The sequence below is a fragment of the Canis lupus genome, chromosome 1 (genome assembly GCF_048164855.1).
Source record: "Canis lupus baileyi chromosome 1, mCanLup2.hap1, whole genome shotgun sequence".
Taxonomy (NCBI): domain Eukaryota; kingdom Metazoa; phylum Chordata; class Mammalia; order Carnivora; family Canidae; genus Canis; species Canis lupus.
Genome location: NC_132838.1, coordinates 110,216,870 through 110,234,417, shown reverse-complemented (window position 1 = coordinate 110,234,417; position 17,548 = coordinate 110,216,870). Strand labels below are relative to the sequence as shown.

At 53.2% G+C, this 17,548-nt stretch overlaps 2 protein-coding genes across 6 annotated transcripts in view; one reads left to right on the top strand and one right to left on the bottom strand.

Annotated features, from left to right (window-relative positions):
* The window catches only part of SYMPK (symplekin scaffold protein), a 37,533-nt gene extending 33,934 nt beyond the window's left edge, over positions 1–3,599 (bottom strand). Inside the window, exon 1 of one of the 2 annotated variants that reach the window (XM_072774217.1) lies at positions 3,458–3,599. The gene's annotated coding sequence lies outside the window, so the exon portion shown is untranslated. The remainder of the gene's footprint in view (positions 1–3,457) is intronic. The other variant, XM_072774218.1, reaches the window with a different exon arrangement.
* Positions 3,600–4,402: 803 nt separating this feature from the next.
* FOXA3 (forkhead box A3) lies at positions 4,403–12,415 on the top strand. 4 transcript variants are annotated; one of them, XM_072774207.1, is made up of 3 exons: positions 4,459–4,612; positions 7,925–8,122; positions 10,650–12,415. In XM_072774207.1, exons 2-3 carry the CDS (start codon positions 8,114–8,116, stop codon positions 11,631–11,633), a joined length of 993 nt encoding a protein of 330 aa, XP_072630308.1. In that variant the 5' UTR covers positions 4,459–4,612; positions 7,925–8,113; the 3' UTR covers positions 11,634–12,415. The 4 variants fall into 4 exon arrangements, with proteins under 4 accessions (XP_072630306.1, XP_072630308.1, XP_072630314.1 ...); XM_072774213.1 differs by having other exon boundaries at positions 4,460–4,612; positions 7,925–7,991; XM_072774205.1 differs by lacking the exon at positions 7,925–8,122 and having other exon boundaries at positions 4,403–4,612.
* The last annotated feature ends 5,133 nt before the right edge of the window (positions 12,416–17,548 follow it).

Genomic DNA, 17,548 nt, shown 5'->3' with positions numbered 1-17,548 from the left:
GATGTCTCCCAGGTCAGAGGCAGTACCTCGTGGAGTACCAGGCTTCACCTCTAGTACTTTACACATAGCAGGCTGACTACAGACAACTGCTGAATGACTGAACAAATGAACACACAGCAGCCACCTCGCTGGTTTCAGTGCCTCATATTGCCATCTGGACTGTACTCTGGACCAGTCAGGACATCAAGCTTTCTAAAACATAGCTCTGAGGAATACCAGGTACAGAGTTCCACACGCTAAGTATTCAACACAACAGAAAAGGCTAGTTAAAAATAAATCACATTTCAGCCATTTTCTGGAATACTATGGAGTTGCTTTTTTAAAAAGGGGATGGGGGAAGGAGAGACTTTAGGGCATCTGTCCCCAAAGTCACATTTGGCAAAACTATTTAATAAGGATCCATTACAGCATTATTCCTAACAGCAAAAGACTATTAACAACTCAAGCATTCTCAAACAGGCAGACTGGCTGAAAAACCATGTTAAATCCACATAATAAAAGACTATGCAACTGTAAAAAGGAATGAGGGATGAAAAAAGAAGGAAAATCTCTATACATTGCTAGAACAGTGGATTCCAGCATCTATTAAGTAAAAACACGCAAAGTGAAGACAATGTTTGCCACATGCTCCCTTCTTAATAAAGGGATATATACATACACACGTATTTTTTTAAAGACCCTGAAAAGACAAAGCAAAAAGCAGAAGAGGGGGAAAAATAAAAAAAAATCTGGCGAGTGTCAATGTATTATCATAAAAAGATGTCTGTGACAGCCTATAGCATCACAGAATACAGCAACTCAATCCATTTTTGTCAAGTTTGTGTATGTATACACAAAATGAACTGGGTCCGTTTCCTTTTTTGTGAAACAGGGATGGCAACAGTGTTTACCTCCCAGGACTATTCTGAAGAATAGATGAGTTAGTATACCAAAATAAACACAAGATCAATACAGCTACTATTTTTACGTACATACTCCTGAAAAATATCTGAAGGGTGTTGCTTAAACTGTTAAAGACAATTTGAGGAGGGTGAAAAAGATGTACCTTTTAAAAGGAATGCAATATATTGGGTACACTTGGGTGGCTCAGTGGTTAAGCGTCTGCCTTCGGCTCAGGGCATGATCCTGGAGTCCCGGGCTCAAGTCCCACATCAGGCTCCCTGCATGGAGCCTGCTTCTCCCTCTGCCTGTGTCTCTGCCTCTCTCTCTGTGTCTCTCATGAATAAATGAATAAAATCTTAAAAAAAAAAAAGGAATGCAATATATTGTACACAGTATTCAACAAATGTCTGCTGAATGAGTATCCAACAGTGTTCTTCCTAGTCTCCTTGTCACCTCACACAGCTACACCTTGCTTAGAGTCGAAGACATCATCCTCACCAAGGCCTAGGACTTTGTATGAGGACTCCTTCACTTTCTTCTAGGGTCTCTGCTCCACGTCTGCCCTAACTGGGCAGTCTCCCTCTCCATCTATTCCGTCTCCCTCTCCCTCTATTACTCTGTTTTTCTACACCACATTTATTATCATCAACATATAAGCTCCATGAAGGCCAGGATTTGTGTGTGTTTGTTCACTTTCAAGATCTCCATCATGTGAACAGTGCTTAGCACCTAGTAAGTACTCAATAAATATCTGAGTGAATGTCAAAGGGCCTCCCCAATTACTGGACTCAGGATCCCCCCCCCCCCCTTTGGCTCTAGAATGCTTGAAAAATAATAGCTAATATTTAAGAATATGTGCTGGGCACAATTCTAATACACATGCTGACTTTTTTTTTTTTTTTTTAGATTTTATTTATTTATTTATTTGAAAGAGACAAAGGTAGGGAGAGGAAAGCACGAGCAGAGAGGAGAGGATAAAGTAGGCTCCCCACTGAACAGGGAGCCTGATGCAGGCCTCGATCCCAGGACTCTGGAATCATGATCTGAGCCCATGACAGACACTTAACCAACTGAGCCACCCAGGCACCCCACATGTTAACTTATTTAAACTTCACAACACCCACTCTTTGAGGCAGGTATGGTTTTTAAGCTCCATTTTACAGATGAGGAAATTTGAAGGCAAGGGAGGTAAAGTCACTTGACTGAAGGCTCAGAGCCTCTAAGATACAGATGCAGCAGTAGGACTGCAGAATCTATCCTCCTCATCACTGTGCAGGACCGCCTCTCTGAAAGGAATTCCTTCTCTATCCCAGATCTATTGTGCAAGCCAAGAGGCATGGTCACCTGACAACCAGCATTCTGCTGTCCCTTATCAGAACATAATGAACCTTTTCATGATCAACCTTTCCAACCTTTCCACTCTCTCCATGACAATCATACATTGAGATCTACTTTTTTTTTTTTTTTTTTGTAACCCTGTGTTCTTCCCCTTCTTCTTTTTGGTTTATCCTTAAAAAAAAAAAAAAAAAGTATATCTACATTTCCCTTTTCTTTTGTAAAAAAGGGAGCATATAATAGGCACTACCTTCTATTTCATTTGTCTTCACTGAATATATTCTGGAACCCACTCATAGTGGGTTAATCACAGTGTATAGGTATTTTCGTGATTCCCTCCCTGAAACCCCGCATTTCCTTTCACAGTTGCATATTTTATTATGTAGATGTTATCAGCTTTTTTTCTGCCAGTCTCTCGATTAAAGAACATTTGGGGTGTCTATAGCATTTTTGCTATTACCAACTACCATTGTTTCCCCTTGTCTCCCGGTGTACTCCTTACGGAGTACCACTACACCAATCCCACCTGGGAGTATGACGACTCCCCCCATACACGAAGTAACCCCAGAAGTATCTTTCATTCATTCTACGAACATCAACCGGGTGTCTTCAGTGTGACCAGCGCTGTGCTGGGAACACAGCGATAACCAACACATACTCTAAGCCCCTGTCCCCGTGGAGCTCACGATCAAGGACCTAATCAAAAAACCCCACAGATAAAGGTCCAGTGATAAATCAGACCACATGTGACATGAAGGAAAGGCACAGGGACCTATGAGAGCGTTTAAGAGGCGAATTTCGGGACGGAGGGCGGGAAAGGAGGGCTTTGCAGGGGAAGTGACGTTGATGCCGAGACCCGAAAGATGAATGGGAGTTAGCCAGGCAGAATGGGTAAAAGGATGTTGCGGGCAGAGGGGACAGCATGTGCAAAAATCCTGAGGCGGGAAGGCGCGTGGCGAGTTTGAGGAACCGGAAGGCTAGTGCAGCTGTGAGGAGTGAGGAACGAGCAGAAAGGCCGAGCCGGGGCCGGCGGGGCGGACGCGCCTTGGGGGCCACGTTGGAACTTTGCCCCGAGGGCACTGGGGAGCCACGGGAGGGTCCTGAGCTGGGGAAGAAACTGGGGTCCCGAACGTCACTGCTCCCCTTTCCTCTCAGCGCCCCAACCCGCCGGCCAGCGCCCCTGCCGCGTCAGGGTCCCTCCTCCCTTCGTTCCCGGGCCCCCACGCCGCCCCCCGCTCACCGCGGCGCCGACCTCCGTCCCCCTCGCGCCCCCTCAGCAGCGCCTCTTCACAGACGCCGCCGTCGCCATCTTCCGTTCGCCGCCGGGACACTGCGCACGCGCTGCGCACACAGGGCCGCTGGGAAATGGAGTCCACACTGAGGCCCGCCCCCTCCCCTACCTCCTGCGGCGCTAGAGGCCTTACGCCTCCCCCCCGCCCCTACCCGACGAGGCCCGGGAGCATTTTATTTCCGGCCTTTGAACGCCAAGCCTTAGGGGATATGTAGTCCTTTACCAGAGGCACTGGACGGAAAGGGAGGCAGAGGCTTCTGGGAAATGGAGTACACGGTGGTTCTGAGTCCCTGGACGGCTGGTGTTAGAGCGAGCGGAGAGTCCGGGCAGCGAAGCTCCGAGGTCCTGGAGGTGGCCTGTTGCCCCAGTGGAGTCTAAGCAGAGTTCCCGATCCCCTCCACCTTAGGTCCTGGCCATTTACGCTGTCTGGAGCATTTCCAGCTGTCGGAAGCTTCAGTCTTCCAGTCCGTCCAATCGGAATGTGGGGCCGAGGGTCTCTTATGGTCCTCACCGTAGCATACGGACCTCTGGAGTCCCCTGCGCTCTGAGGCCCCTTTCCTCCGTCTCGGTCATGCCGGGCTCTGGCTGTTGGCCCACTCCTGTCCAAATAATGAAACCCGCTGGGGCAGAAGAGCCTTAGGGTTCTGCCCTTGGGGAGGACTTTAGCATGGGCAGTGTCGCCCACCCGTGGCTCGCTTGCTCTTCCACCACCTCCAGCTCTCACGGCCTCGGGCTGCGGCTCCCGGCGCCTGAGGTCTGTCTCCGCGCAATCCCGCAGGGGGCGCCCCAGGCCGAGCGCGCCGCCCTCGGGGAGGCGGGAGGGGAGCCCGGGGCGGGCAAGGGCGGGGGGTGGGGGGGTGGGGGTGTCCCAGCTATAAAGCGTGGCCGCCTCCCGCGGCGCCCAGGACGGCTGGGACCCCGGGCGGTCGGACGGGCGGGCAGCGGTCGGAACTCGGGCCGTGCCGGCTGAGAGATCTGAAGCGCTCGGTTCCCCCCGGGCCGGAGCGAGGGCGGGAGGGGGCGCAGGCCCGGGGGATGCTGGGCTCGGTGAAGATGGAGGCCCATGACCTGGCCGAGTGGAGCTACTACCCGGAGGCGGGCGAGGTGTGTCCTCGGGGATGGCGGAGCGGGAAGTGGGGGGCAGGAATCAGGGTGCGAGCGTGAATGGGGGTAAGGATGGGGTGTGGGATCAAATGGGGGTCCCGATGCTGTTGAGGAGCAGAGGAACCAGAGACACGGAGACCAGGTGTAGGAGTCAGGGATGGGGGAAGGAGGCATGGGAGTGCGGTTTCGGCTGGTTGGAGCGAGGGCTCAAACGGAAAAATTTAGGCAAGGGTCAGGTCATAGTTTAAACGTGAAGCTTGGGTGTTGGGGACCTCAAACCCAAGAGATTAAAGTGAAAAAATCAAAGATAGGAATCGGAGTTCCAGGATAGGGGACAGAGCTGGGGGATTGGGAAATGGGGTCCAAAAGCAGAGGGGTGGAGGAGGGAAGACCTGGAACAAGGAGATGAGAGAAAAGAAAGGTCACCCTTAAGGAAAGTCCGAGGTGGGAGCCCAGGGGTTGAATATAGTTAAAGATGAGGGGTCCTGGGGGTAGAAATCAGAATTGGGGTTGGGCATAAGCATCTTGAGGGTGGCGATCTAAGAGTCAGAAAAAGGTATTGGTGCTCAGAGTTAAGAGATAGAGGCGCTCAGAGATGAAACATGGCTTGGGAAACTGTAATAACAGGTGGGTAAGAGTTGGGGCTCAGATAGATGGGGGCCCAGATGGGATCAGAGTTGGGAGCCTGAGAGCAGATGTGAGCAACAGCATTGTCAGGAGAGAGGTCAATTTCCACCCCCCATCCTTATTCATGACCCTTAGCCCTCCCGACTGAACTTCAGTGGTTTAATTGTTTTTAGAGACCCTCAGCAGGGACACTCCCTGTTGGAGACTTGAGGGTTTCAGATTTCACACCACCACCACCCCCATTCCAGTAATCTCCAGTAATTGCTAATGTCCTCTCTTGTCCCATCTCTGACAAGGCCGCCCTTGGAGTAGGGGGCGGAGTGGATCTTAATCCCCTCACCTCAGCAGACGGAAAGTCCTTCCCCAAGTCTAACTCCCAGTCCTATTGCTGCAAGGGCTCCCTCTTAGCTGGTTCTTTCAAGCGTCAAGATTATGAAATGGCAGGGGAGGGTAGGAGGGTTAGGGGGGTCCAGACATTTAGGTTCCTAACTTAGAAAGAGACTTTAGGCTTCTTTCAAGTCAGAAGGAGACTGGAATGTCTGAGATCTCCACGGATTCTGAGATCTGGGTGTTTACAGGGGCCCCCACTGTGCCTGAGTTCTGGGGCTGGGGTTTGAAGCTCGGGGTGGGACTCCTGGTTCCCCAGGCCTGCGGGGCTTGGCAAAGTGCCCGGGAGGGGCCAGTCCTGGGGCTGTGGAGGTGTGAGGTGCACGTGGGGTGGGGCAGGCCGACCAGGGAAGGGATTGAGAGTGCTGAGAACTGGAGCTGGAACTGCTGGAGGTGTCATTTGTATGGTGGGGAAGGCAGAGACCTGGTTGGAAGTGGAGGCTCCCAGGTAGTGGGGTTGGGGGGGAATCCTAGCTGAACCCCTAGAGAGTTAGAGCCTGGGGCCATGATTTTAAAAGACCAGCTACAGATCTGTGTTTCTGGGGTTGGGGTACATCTTTAAGAAGTAAGTTGTGCGGGTCTAGGATGGAGGAGTCACTATCTGGGCACAGGGTGAAATTTAATAATTTGCACGGAAATTGTGTCAGAAATTGAGGGACCGTCTAGAGTTGATTAGCATTTGGGGGCATATTTCAGAAAAAGTTAACATATGAGGTGTCGGAAATGGAAATAGGGTATCCCCAGCCTTCCCACCAGCTGAGCCACCTCCTCTCCCCCTGAGTCTGAACAATAGGGAGAGAAACATTTGCACTCGCTCAGTAACTAAGAACTGAGAGGGTCCCCAAACTGCTTCTTGCTCACAGCACCCTCCTGCTGGGGTGATTGACACCCCCGGTCAGGCTCCCTGTCAGGAAGGAAATTGGAAAGTTAGCACCCTGGGGTGTCCCCACTGGGCTCCAGTTCTCACAGATCAGCTGGTCCAAGAGCTCCCCCCTTTTAGAAATGGGAACTCTGAAGCCTCTCAGAGTGTTAGGGGCTGCTGCAGGATCAGGACTGGGACTGGGAGGAGGCTTCTGGCTTCACACTGCCTTCCCGGACTCCCTGTCACACCCTCCCCCAGAAACAATAAGGAAATGAAAGGAGAGAAAGTCCAGCCTCCTGGTATGGGGGTGCAGATCCCCTGAGGGCTTCCCCCCCAATCTCAGCCCCGCCCTGGCAGGGGAGATCCGGCTTACACCCGGACACTGGGGGTTCATCCCAGCCCTGGGGCGTGGGAAAGCCTAGGGTGGATTAGGGCTGCTGGAGTGCTTAAGGTCAGACCTTAAGGAGGACTTCCGGGTGGGTGGGGACCCAGAAAAGGACAGCTGTGGGGTCCCAATCACCCTTCCTCTGTGATACAAAAGAGCCTGATGGGGTTGGAGCATTGGAGTGGGGGTCACAGAGGGATTTAGGAACTCTCTGTGGATGCCCCTGAGTGCATTGCCTCTCCTCAGCTCTGAAAGACCCGCTTCCCTTATTCTGGGGAGGGGGTACAATCCGCCAAGGTGGTGGGGATACCAGTGCACGGAGGAGGGGTAGCTGTGACTCCAGTTTTAGTGGGAGGCTTCTGGGGAGACGGTGATGCTGAGGCCAGGAGACAGAGATACAGAGAAGTGCCGGAAAGAAAGAGACATGGCAGGGGAGTGGGGCAGAGAGAGACAGGGAGAGATGGTGGGGGGAGAAAGATGGGGTTTGAGAGAGTCATGAGGAGGGAACGGCAGGGGTTTGGGGAGAGATAAGAGAGACAGGAGAAGGAGGGAAAGCAGAGGGGCAAGAAAGAGGTGGGGAGAGGGATCCCTGGGTGGCGCAGCGGTTTGGCGCCTGCCTTTGGCCCAGGGCGCGATCCTGGAGACCCGGGATCGAATCCCACGTCAGGCTCCCGGTGCATGGAGCCTGCTTCTCCCTCTGCCTATGTCTCTGCCTCTCTCTCTCTCTGTATGAAAAAAAAAAAAAATTAAAAAAAAAAAAGAAAAGAAAGAGGTGGGGAGAGATAGGGCTGGGAAAAGCAGCTTGGAAGGAGACTGGGGAGTAGAGGGGAGGAGCGGAGAGGTACTGAGACGGGAAAGAGATGGACAGATACACATGGAGCCAGCTGGGAGACTCGAGACCAGAGACAAAAGAACTCCCTGGAAGTGTGTGTGTGTGTGTGTGTGTGAGAGAGAGAGAGAGAGAGAGAGATTCTCTGTCTGCGCTCAGACTAGAGTTGGTTGTCACCTCTCCCTGACTCTGCGTGACCCTGGCAATTCCCTTCTCTCTCAGGACCTTGGGAGCCGCAGACCCTTACAGTGACAGGGGACGAGACAGGACCCACTGACTCATAGCAAAGGTGGCTCCTACTGGAAATATAGCAGCACCTTCCCCGCTCCCCCCTGCAGTGCTACAAGAGCCCCTCATGGGAAAGGAGCAGGACAGTTGGTGGACTAGGGGAGAGAGGATGGTGGACAGTGGATGGAAGGGGTAAATACACACAGCGAGGGGTAAATACACACCACCCACCATGCTTTCTGTTTTCCGTGTTTATCTTGTTCATTTCTTGCTAGACTGTCAGGTCTGTGAAGGCAGGTCTTGAAGTCTGTCTTGGTCACTGCTTTTATAGCGTGATCCAGAGTGCTGGTCTGGAGCCCGACTGCCTAAATTCAGAGTCCTGCCCCTTCCTTACTGTCTGACCCTGGACGACCTCTCTGGGCCTCAGCTTGGTCAGCTATACAATGGGTGTCATCATAGCACCTCCCCTGTGGTGCGGTTGGTTGTAAAGGTTGAAAGGGAGACCTTTCCTGTGAAGTGCTTGGAGCAGGGCCTGGCACAAAGTAGGTGGCCAACAGATATTTGTTCAATGGATGAAAGAAGAGAGGGTTACTTAGACCTAGCAATGCCTCTGTATTTCACTGAGCTAAGATGCATGTTTTTCATTTGAACGTTTCTGAAAATGGGATGGGTTTTACAGTCAACAGTGTCCAGGGATTGAGAATGTTTTTTTCCCCTTGCTTACTGGTACTTAAAATTAACACCGCAGCTTACAAATAGCGATGTCAGATCCCTGGGTGGCTCAGTGGTTTAGTGCCTGCCTTTGGCCCAGGGTGTGATCCTGGAGACCCAGGATCGAGTCCCACATCGGGCTCCCTGCATGCTTTTTCCTCTGCCTGTGTCTCTGCCTCTCTCTCTGTGTCTCTCATGAATAAATAAATAAATAAAAATATTTAAAAAAAAACAAATAGTGATGTCTTAGATTCAGTGATACATAGTAACGAGATGATATATATTAGGTTGAAATGTAATTTTTTCAGACTGAAACATTTTTTAAAAAGTTTTTAGACTTTTATTTATTTAAGTAAGCTGTACACCCAGTATAGGGCTCGAACTCACCATCTGGGAGATCGAGAGTCTCATGCTCTTCTGACTGAGCCAGCCAGGCGTCCCCATATCCTGAAACATTTCTGATCTAAAACAACTGTAATTCTATAGTCCGAAAAGTGATAGAGAGTACCCGTGTAGATGAGATGGTTAGATAAATCAGGAGTTTTCAATTTTTTCAATTTTAGGACCTCTTTCATGCTTAAAAATTATTGAGGACCCCAAACAGTTTTTGTTCATGTAAATTATGTCTATCCATCGTTACTGCGTGTAAAAAAAGTTACCGCATTAGAAATTAAAACTGAGAAATTTTTAAAATATGGATTGATTTTTTTTTTTTTAAGATTTTATTCATTTGGGACGCCTAGGTGGCTCAGTGGTTGAGTGTCTGCCTTTGGCTCAGGGGTGATCCCCGAGTTCCGGGATCGAGTCCCACATCGGGCTCCCTACATGGAGCCTGTTTCTCCCTCTGCCTATGTCTCTGCCTCTTTCTGTGTGTCTCTCATGAATAAATAAATCTGTGTCTCTCATGAATAAATAAATAAAATCTTAAAAAAAAAGATTTTATTCATTTATTTGACAGAGAAGACAAGCAGGGGGAGCAGACAGAGGGAGAGGGAGAAGCAGGCTCCTTGCTGAGCAGGAGGAGTGGGGCTCTATTCTGGGACCCCCAGGATCATGATCTGGGCCGAAGGCAGATTCTTAATTTTAAACTAACAATTTAAACTAATTTAAAACTAAGTCATTTTAAACTAACAATTTTTTGCATAAATATTTTGTTTTATTAATAACTATATTTCAGGGCACCTGGCTGTCTCAGCTAGTAGAGCATGCAAGTCTTGATCTCAGGGTTGTGAGTTCAAGCCCCATGTTGGGCATGGAGCCTATTTTTAAAATTAAAATAAAATAAAATAACTACATTTAAAAACATTTAACAAGAAGAGTGGCACTGTTATATTTTTGGCAAATTTTTTCAGTGTCTGGTTCGATAGGAGACAGCTGGATTCTTGTGGCTGCTTCTACATTTGGTCTGTTGCAATGTCACATGTCCGGTGGCCTCACTTGTACACTCCTGAGAAAAAGAGAATGAAAAAGCTAATAATTTCTTAGCATTATATGCAAATAATTTTGACCTCCTGGACACCCTAAAAGGGTCTTGGAGATTCCCCAAGGCATCCTGGACCACACTTTGAGAACCACTTGAAGCATGAGCTCCAATATATGGGAACATAGGGGATGAAGGATGAAGTCAGGGATGGGGTACACGAGGATGGGGAAGAGAGACTTCCAGAGACAGCCATCTACAGACAGAGGTAAGGATGGGAGGGACTTGTAGAAGACAGGGATGCCTGGGAGGCTCAGTGGTTGGACATGTGCATTTGGCTCGGGTCATGATCTCAGAGTACTCGGATCAAATCCCTCATCAGGCTCCCCACAGGGAGCCTGCTTCTCCCTCTGCCTATGTCTCTGCCTCTCTCTCTGCGTCTTTCATGAATAAATAAAATCTTAAAAAAAAAAAAAGAAGCAAGGCAGACAGACAGACAGATGGACACATAGCAGGGGGGCCGGTAACCCTTTGCTGACCAGCAGAGCGGCAGCTCACTGACCTCTCCCCATCTCTCTTTCCTTGCAGGTCTACTCACCGGTGACCCCAGTGCCCAGCATGGCCCCCCTTAACTCCTACATGACCCTGAACCCTCTGAGCTCTCCCTACCCCCCCGGGGGGCTCCCTGCCTCTCCACTGCCCTCAGGACCCCTGGCGCCCCCAGCCCCAGCGGCACCCCTGGGGCCCACCTTCCCGGGCCTGGGTGCCAGCAGTGGTGGGGGCAGCAGCTCGGGGTATGGGGGCCCGGGAGCGGGGCTGGTGCCGGGGAAGGAGATGCCCAAAGGCTACCGGCGGCCACTGGCCCACGCCAAGCCGCCATATTCCTACATCTCGCTCATCACCATGGCCATCCAGCAGGCGCCGGGCAAGATGCTGACCCTGAGCGAGATCTACCAGTGGATCATGGACCTCTTCCCCTACTACCGGGAGAACCAGCAACGCTGGCAGAACTCCATCCGCCACTCTCTGTCTTTCAACGACTGCTTTGTCAAGGTGGCGCGCTCCCCAGACAAGCCGGGCAAGGGCTCCTACTGGGCCCTGCACCCCAGCTCAGGTAACATGTTTGAGAATGGCTGCTACCTGCGCCGCCAGAAGCGCTTCAAGCTGGAAGAGAAGGTGAAGAAAGGGACTGGCGGGACCTCCACCTCCAAGAACAGTGCAGGGGCCGCCGCCTCGGCCACCACCCCTGCTGCCCAGGTCACCTCTCCCCCGCAACCCCAGCCTCCACCACCTGAGCCGGAGGCCCCCGGCGGGGAAGATGTGGGGGCTCTGGACTGTGGCTCACCCCCTTCCTCCACACCCTATTTCACTGGCCTGGAGCTCCCGGGGGAGCTGAAGCTGGATGCACCCTACAACTTCAACCACCCTTTCTCCATCAACAATCTGATGTCAGAACAGACACCAGCACCTCCTAAACTGGACGTGGGGTTTGGGGGCTATGGGGCAGAGGGTGGGGAGCCTGGGGTGTACTACCAGGGTGTCTATTCCCGCTCTCTGCTTAACGCATCCTAGCAGGGGTGTGGGAGCATGGTGGGCGGGGTATGGCTGTAGCTCACACCATCAGGCGCTTGGGGCCTGGTTCATCCTCCTGGTGACACTTTGCTTGTCCCATCAGTTAACATCTTGGTTGGTCTATTACTGTGGTGACTGCTGTCTCTGTGAGCATCGTGTCAATCCTTTGGGTACTGTGATAACTGCCGTTGACGTCTTGGTGTGCCCACTGGGCACTACAAAGACTGCCATGTTGATTGATGTGATTAATCCATCCATTGGGCACTCTGATGGCCGCCATCTGGGATGACATCTTAGTAGGCCCTTTGGACATGGCGATGGACATCCTCTTGATTGACCCTTTGGATGCGATGGTGATATCATTTCAATGACATCTTCTCTGGCCCGTTGGGCGCTGCAATCACTTCCTTTTTGGTGGACTTCTTGGTGTACCAGACACCAAGTTGGCCACCATCCTGCATAACATCTCCTTTTGGCACATTGGGTGCTATGATGGCCACCATCTTGGTTGGCTGACATAACCAGTATACCGTTGTGCACTGTGACAGCTCCCACAGCCCCTGGGTTGGCCATTGTCATCCCCGTCTCTTTGGTGTGAGTTGAGTGAGGGATGGAGGTGAGAATACTCCTTGTTTTTTTCTGGAGCCCATTCCCCCCTCTGGTCCCGGAGAAACCAGAATGGACTGGCTAGGGTGTGGGGAACTTCTACTGAAGTCTGGTTCTTGCCTGGGAAGCGGGATACTGGCTGTGTTTGACCATTAAAGGCACTGTTTCTGCCTCTTGCTGAATGTCTCTTTTCCTTGGCGGGTGGGCCCTGTGGGGCTTGAACGCCTGAATTGCTGTGTCCCTGTCCCCTCTCCTTCCTGCCCCTAAGAGCTGGCTGCCTCTGGGGGAAGGGCTGGGGGAGGCATCGACCTGACCTTTGGCTCTTTGCTGTCCCTGACCCCAAGGACAGTTTGCTCACAGATAGCAGCCCCCGCAGCAGTGGGGCCAGGGCAGCAGGGGGAGGTGGCTCCGCAGTGACCAAGGCCATCTCCCCACCCCCACTCCCCAGACACACACCTCCAGCTCTGAGGCCCGAGGAGCCCAGGGGCTGCTTAATTTTTGGTTAAACTGGGGAGGAGGAGAAGGCACAAACAAGGTGTTAATTAAAGGAGACTGTGTGTGTGTGTGTGTGTGTGTGTGTGTGTGTGTGTGTGTGTGTGTGTTGGGGCTTATCTGGGTGGGGGAGTGTGGGCCTCCGTTGGTCATAGGATATCACTGTGCCCACTGGGGTCTCTGGGGTCTGCCTGTTGTTACCCCTGAGTGTTACCTATGCTTTGTATTGCTCCATCATGTGGGTTTTTATGTCTGTTCACACTCTGGGTGTTACCTGTGGGTGTCCTGGGATCTCTTACTGTTTTTTGTTTTGTTTTGTTTTTTAAAGATTTTATTTATTTATTCATGAAAGACACAGAGAGGCAGACACAGGCAGAGGGAGAAGCAGGCTCCCTGCGGGGAGCCGGGTACAAGACTCGATCCCCAGACCCCAGGATCACCACCTGAGCCAAAGGCAGATGCTCAACCACTGAGCCACCAGGCGTCCGTCTCTTACTGTTTTGTGCATGTGGTTCTCTTTATACACCTACCCCTGGGTCCTTGTGGGTCTCACACTGTTAGGCGCACGTCTCCATATGTCAGTTTGCGTACCTGATGCCTCCAGGAATCTCTATGTGGCTCAGTCGGTGTCACAGACCTGCCTGTCGCTGTGTGTTTTGTGTACCTCTGTGTCAGCATCTGCCTGTATGTTTTTTTTTTTTTTCTGCCTGTATGTTTAAAAGAGTCCGCTTGTGCCCTCCTATTATGCCTGTCACTATTGTGTGGAGGGTCCCCTGTCTCTTCTGCAGGCAGGTGTGTGGAGAAGGAGCTCGGTCCTCCTTTGGCAGCTCTGGGCCTCTGGGGGTTGGTGGGTGTCTGGGTGTCCCTGTTCCTCCAGGTCTCTCCCTAGGCTCCCGAGTCTGGTGGCAGGTGCTCAGATGCTCTAATCGCGTGGCTCTGGGGGGAAGAGGGTGTGCACACCCTGCCTCTCACTTCACAGAGTGGAAGCTGAGGCTCAGAAGGGAGGGGACTGGGCCAGCGTCATTCAGCCAGGCTAGAGCAGGTGGGCAGGTTTGGTCTTATTTTTGTCTTTCCTTCTTTGGGGTTTGCCTTTCTCGGTCCTTGGTTCTCTAGTGGCTCATTCATTTGTTCCTCAGACATTCGTTCAGAGACCAAAGGCTGCCTGTTTACGAGTGTGTGCGCAGTGTCTCCCCCCAGTTTCTGTGTGTCCATATTTCTATCTCTTAGTGTCCTCTCTCTGTGTCACTCTGTCCTTAGCCCTCTCTTTGGGCTGGGCTGTTGTCTCTTGGCTTTTTTGAACACTTTTGCTCATCCTCTGTAGTCTACCTCTTAGACAGTCGGCCTTGTGCTTTCTCTCTCATTCACTCCATTGCTTGGACTCTGTCCCTCCGTCTCTCTGGGCCCTGGGTGGCTCCCTCCTTCTCTTGGGGACTGTGACTCCTTTCCCGGGTCTGTCCCCCACCCTCCCCACCCCCACTCCTTTGGATCTCCAGCCTCACTCCTCCTTCTCTGGTCTCCAGTTCCTGAGTTTCTGCCTCTACCTGCCACCTCGCAGGCCAGGCCCTCTATTTCTGTCGCTGTGCCCGCCCTGCCCGGCTGCGTGTCACCACCACCCCCCGCCCCCTGCCGTGCTGGCTCCCCGTCAGCCGTCCCACCAGCCTCGGCTGTCCTGGGCAGGCCGGGGAATTCCTCCTGGTTCCTGGAAAAAACAACTGGGGCCGAGAGAAAGGCCCTCAGTCTCCCCGGGCGCCTGCCCCCCTCCCTCGGGCCTGGGGGTCTCTCCCGGAGTCGGCCGGCCCGAGGCAGGAAGCCCTGCGGTTTCTGGCTTCTCCCAGGCGGCCTCCGGATCTGGCCCCCGCCCCCCGGCCAACAGCCCAAATATTATTCCGCAGGAGGAGTCGGTGGTGGCGGGAGGAGGCCCAGGCTGAAAGAGGCTTTCAGGGCGGCCAGGCCTGGGGCTTCCTGTCCCCAGGCTTGGGCCTCAGGCCGCCCCAGTAGGGACCTCAGGTGGCCGGAGGGGCGGGTGTTGTTGTAGGGTCCTGGGGGGAGGGTGGGGCCATCCGTCAGGGTGTCTGGTGGCCACCAGCTCGGCTGGCGTGGGCAGGTGTGACCCCCACCCCAGGGACAGCCGGCTGATGTCCAGCGTGGAAAAATACCACGCTCAGACGTGGGACGCCTGGACAGACCAGAGGATGCCAGGGATCAGGGACGGAGGGATAGCCACGGGGACAGAGAAGCCAGGGCTGGGACAGGTGAAGCTGGACAGAGCCTGTGGGCCTGAGGTGACACAGTCCAAGGGAGGGGCCCATGGGTGGGGAAACAGAGGGCCTGGGCAGGGTCCCAGCTGCGGGCAGAGGTCCCATTACATCGGAAGGCGTGTGAGAATAATGTTAAAAGAATATTCATAATAATAGCTACTGGGGCTTCTCATCTGCCCGGCATTGTGTGAGCACCTTACAGAATGGATTGACTCAATCCTTCCCACTCCCTATATATTATTGGTGAAACTGAGGCAGGATGAAGTGAAGCCACTTGCCCAAGGTCACAGGGGTAGTGTAGCGGGGGAGCTAGGACTTGAACCCTTGGCAGTCTGGCCCAGAGCCAGTGCCCTTAATCACTGTGCTGTTCTAGAGCATGAGAGGGGTGACAGCACAGCCAGGGCCCTGGGGTCCTGAGTCCTCCCTCGGAGTCAGCCCTATTCCCTGCCACAACCTGCAACAGGAGGAGGGAAGCACCCCCAGGAGCCAGCAGTCCAGGGGGGTTACAAGTGTGTCTGTGTGTATCTGTGTCACTGGATGTCACACATCTATCTTGGTGTCAGCATGTCAGGATCATTGTGTCGCAGGCTTATGTGTTACTCGTGCTGTGTCTCTGGTCAGCATTTTAGGGTGTGTCGTATGTGCCTGCCTGTCACTGTGTCCTCTCTGTCACTCTTTGTGCCTTGTCACTGCATCTCTGTGCCTAACCTCATGTTTGCCTATCATTGTACCCTGATGTCTATTCCTGTGTGTCTGTCACTGTGTCTGCTCCAGTGTCTCTGTCACTGGGTGCTGTGAGTCTGTTTATGTCTCTGTCACTCTGGGTTTGCCTATATCTGTCCCTGTTTGTCACCATGTCTGTTCCCTTATGTGTCACCATCTACCCAGGTGTCGCCGTGTGCGTTACTCACCACCCAGGCCACAGGTGGGCGTGTCGGGCCCACTGGTGCCAGGACGAGGGCCCAGCCCATCCCACCCTCGCCTGCCGTGGGCCAGGCTGGGCGCCTGTTTGCAATGCCTGCCACAGGTAAACACCAAGATCCGGAACCCAAGGGCCACCTCCCTCACCTCCGTTCCCTGCCCCTTGGCCTGGCCAGGACTGGGCTTGTACCAGAGTCCCACAGGTGCTGCCCCCAAAGTGGAGATGTGCCCTCACCCGCCCGTCACCCATGGGCACGAGCCTCCCCCAAGCCCCCAGCCTCGGCTGGCCCTGTCTGCCTCTCCATCTGCTTCTCTCTCTCTGGCTATCTCCTGGCCTCTCTCTCTCTCTATCTGTTCCTTGCTGTCCTCACTTCCTCTCACCTGAGTCACTCTGCGGCTTCGCCTTTCTCTGGAATGACCCCCATCTGCCTTCTGTCACTGTCCCTCTACGTCCAACTTTCTCTGTTTCCCTGCAGTGAAGTTTAATTCCCACCCCCCTTTTTAAAAAAGATTTTTATTTATTTATTCATGAGAGACACAGAGAGAGGCAGAGACATAGGCAGAGGGAGAAGCAGGCTCCCTCCTGGGAGCCCGATGCCAGACTCGATCCCATGACCCTGGGATCATGTCCTGAACCAAACACAGACGCTCAACCACGGAGCCCCCAGGTGCCCCTCCCTCACCTCCTGATCTGCCTGGATTGGAGTCAGCCTTCTCCCCCTGCCCCTTGGGTTCTGACTCTGGGTCTCGGTCTTTCTGTTGCTCTTTCCACGCTTTGTAAGTTTCTCTCTCCTGTCACTGTGTCCCTCTCGGCCTGTGTCTGTCGGTCTTGGCTGCTCATCTCTGCGTGTCTCGGAGCCCCCAGCCCCCACAGGAGCAGACTGCTGCCATCCCCGGACCCCTAGGGAAGTGTGTGGCCCCCAGCCTCCCACCCCCAGCCCGCTGGTATATATATATATATATATATACATACATATATATATATAAATGTATATGCACATATTATTTATATCTGTACCCGGGGGCAGGAGGGGCAGACACTGGGGCCTTTGTGTAGCCGCTGCCCGCTGCCTGCCCGCCCGCCACTCCTCTCCCTTCGTCCCTGCCACCCGCCCGCCTCCACTCCCCCCCCACCCACAGAAAGGTTCCTGTGGGGCCTGCCAGCTTCCTCTGCCTGAGGTGTGAGTGGGCACGCCACGGGCGAGGCGGGCAGGGGGGCCTGGGGACTTTTCCAGCTCCAGGGAAGCTTTCCGGGTGGGGAAGAAATGGGACTTCTCAGCCGGCTGGCTGACTGTCTCAGCTGCGCGTCTGTTGTCCCTGGGCGTCCCCGGGTCCTCACCTGGCTTCTCTCCGGGAGTCTGTCCATCCACCTAATGTCATTCTGACTTCTGCGCTGTTGCTTTGGGGCTTGTTCACTTGGACACACAGTGTTGTCGGGCCCAGGTGCTAGGCTGTCTGGGAAGCCCCAGACATGGGGGAATGAGATGCTGTCCACCCCAGCTGATTCCTGGCTATTTCTGTCCCATTTCCTCCATTCTCTTCATTTAGTACATGAAACCCTCTACCCATTCCCATTAAAATAAAATCTGAAGTCCTAACCACGGCCTACAGGCCCCCCGAGTTTCCCCTACCACCTCG

Bases quoted from the DNA above. Each gene is read 5' to 3' on its own strand.
- FOXA3 (XM_072774205.1), top strand. From the start codon at position 4,544: ATGCTGGGCTCGGTGAAGATGGAGGCCCATGACCTGGCCGAGTGGAGC. The intron at 4,613-10,649 runs GTGTGTCCTCGG...CTTTCCTTGCAG, and splicing joins ACTACCCGGAGGCGGGCGAG to GTCTACTCACCGGTGACCCC.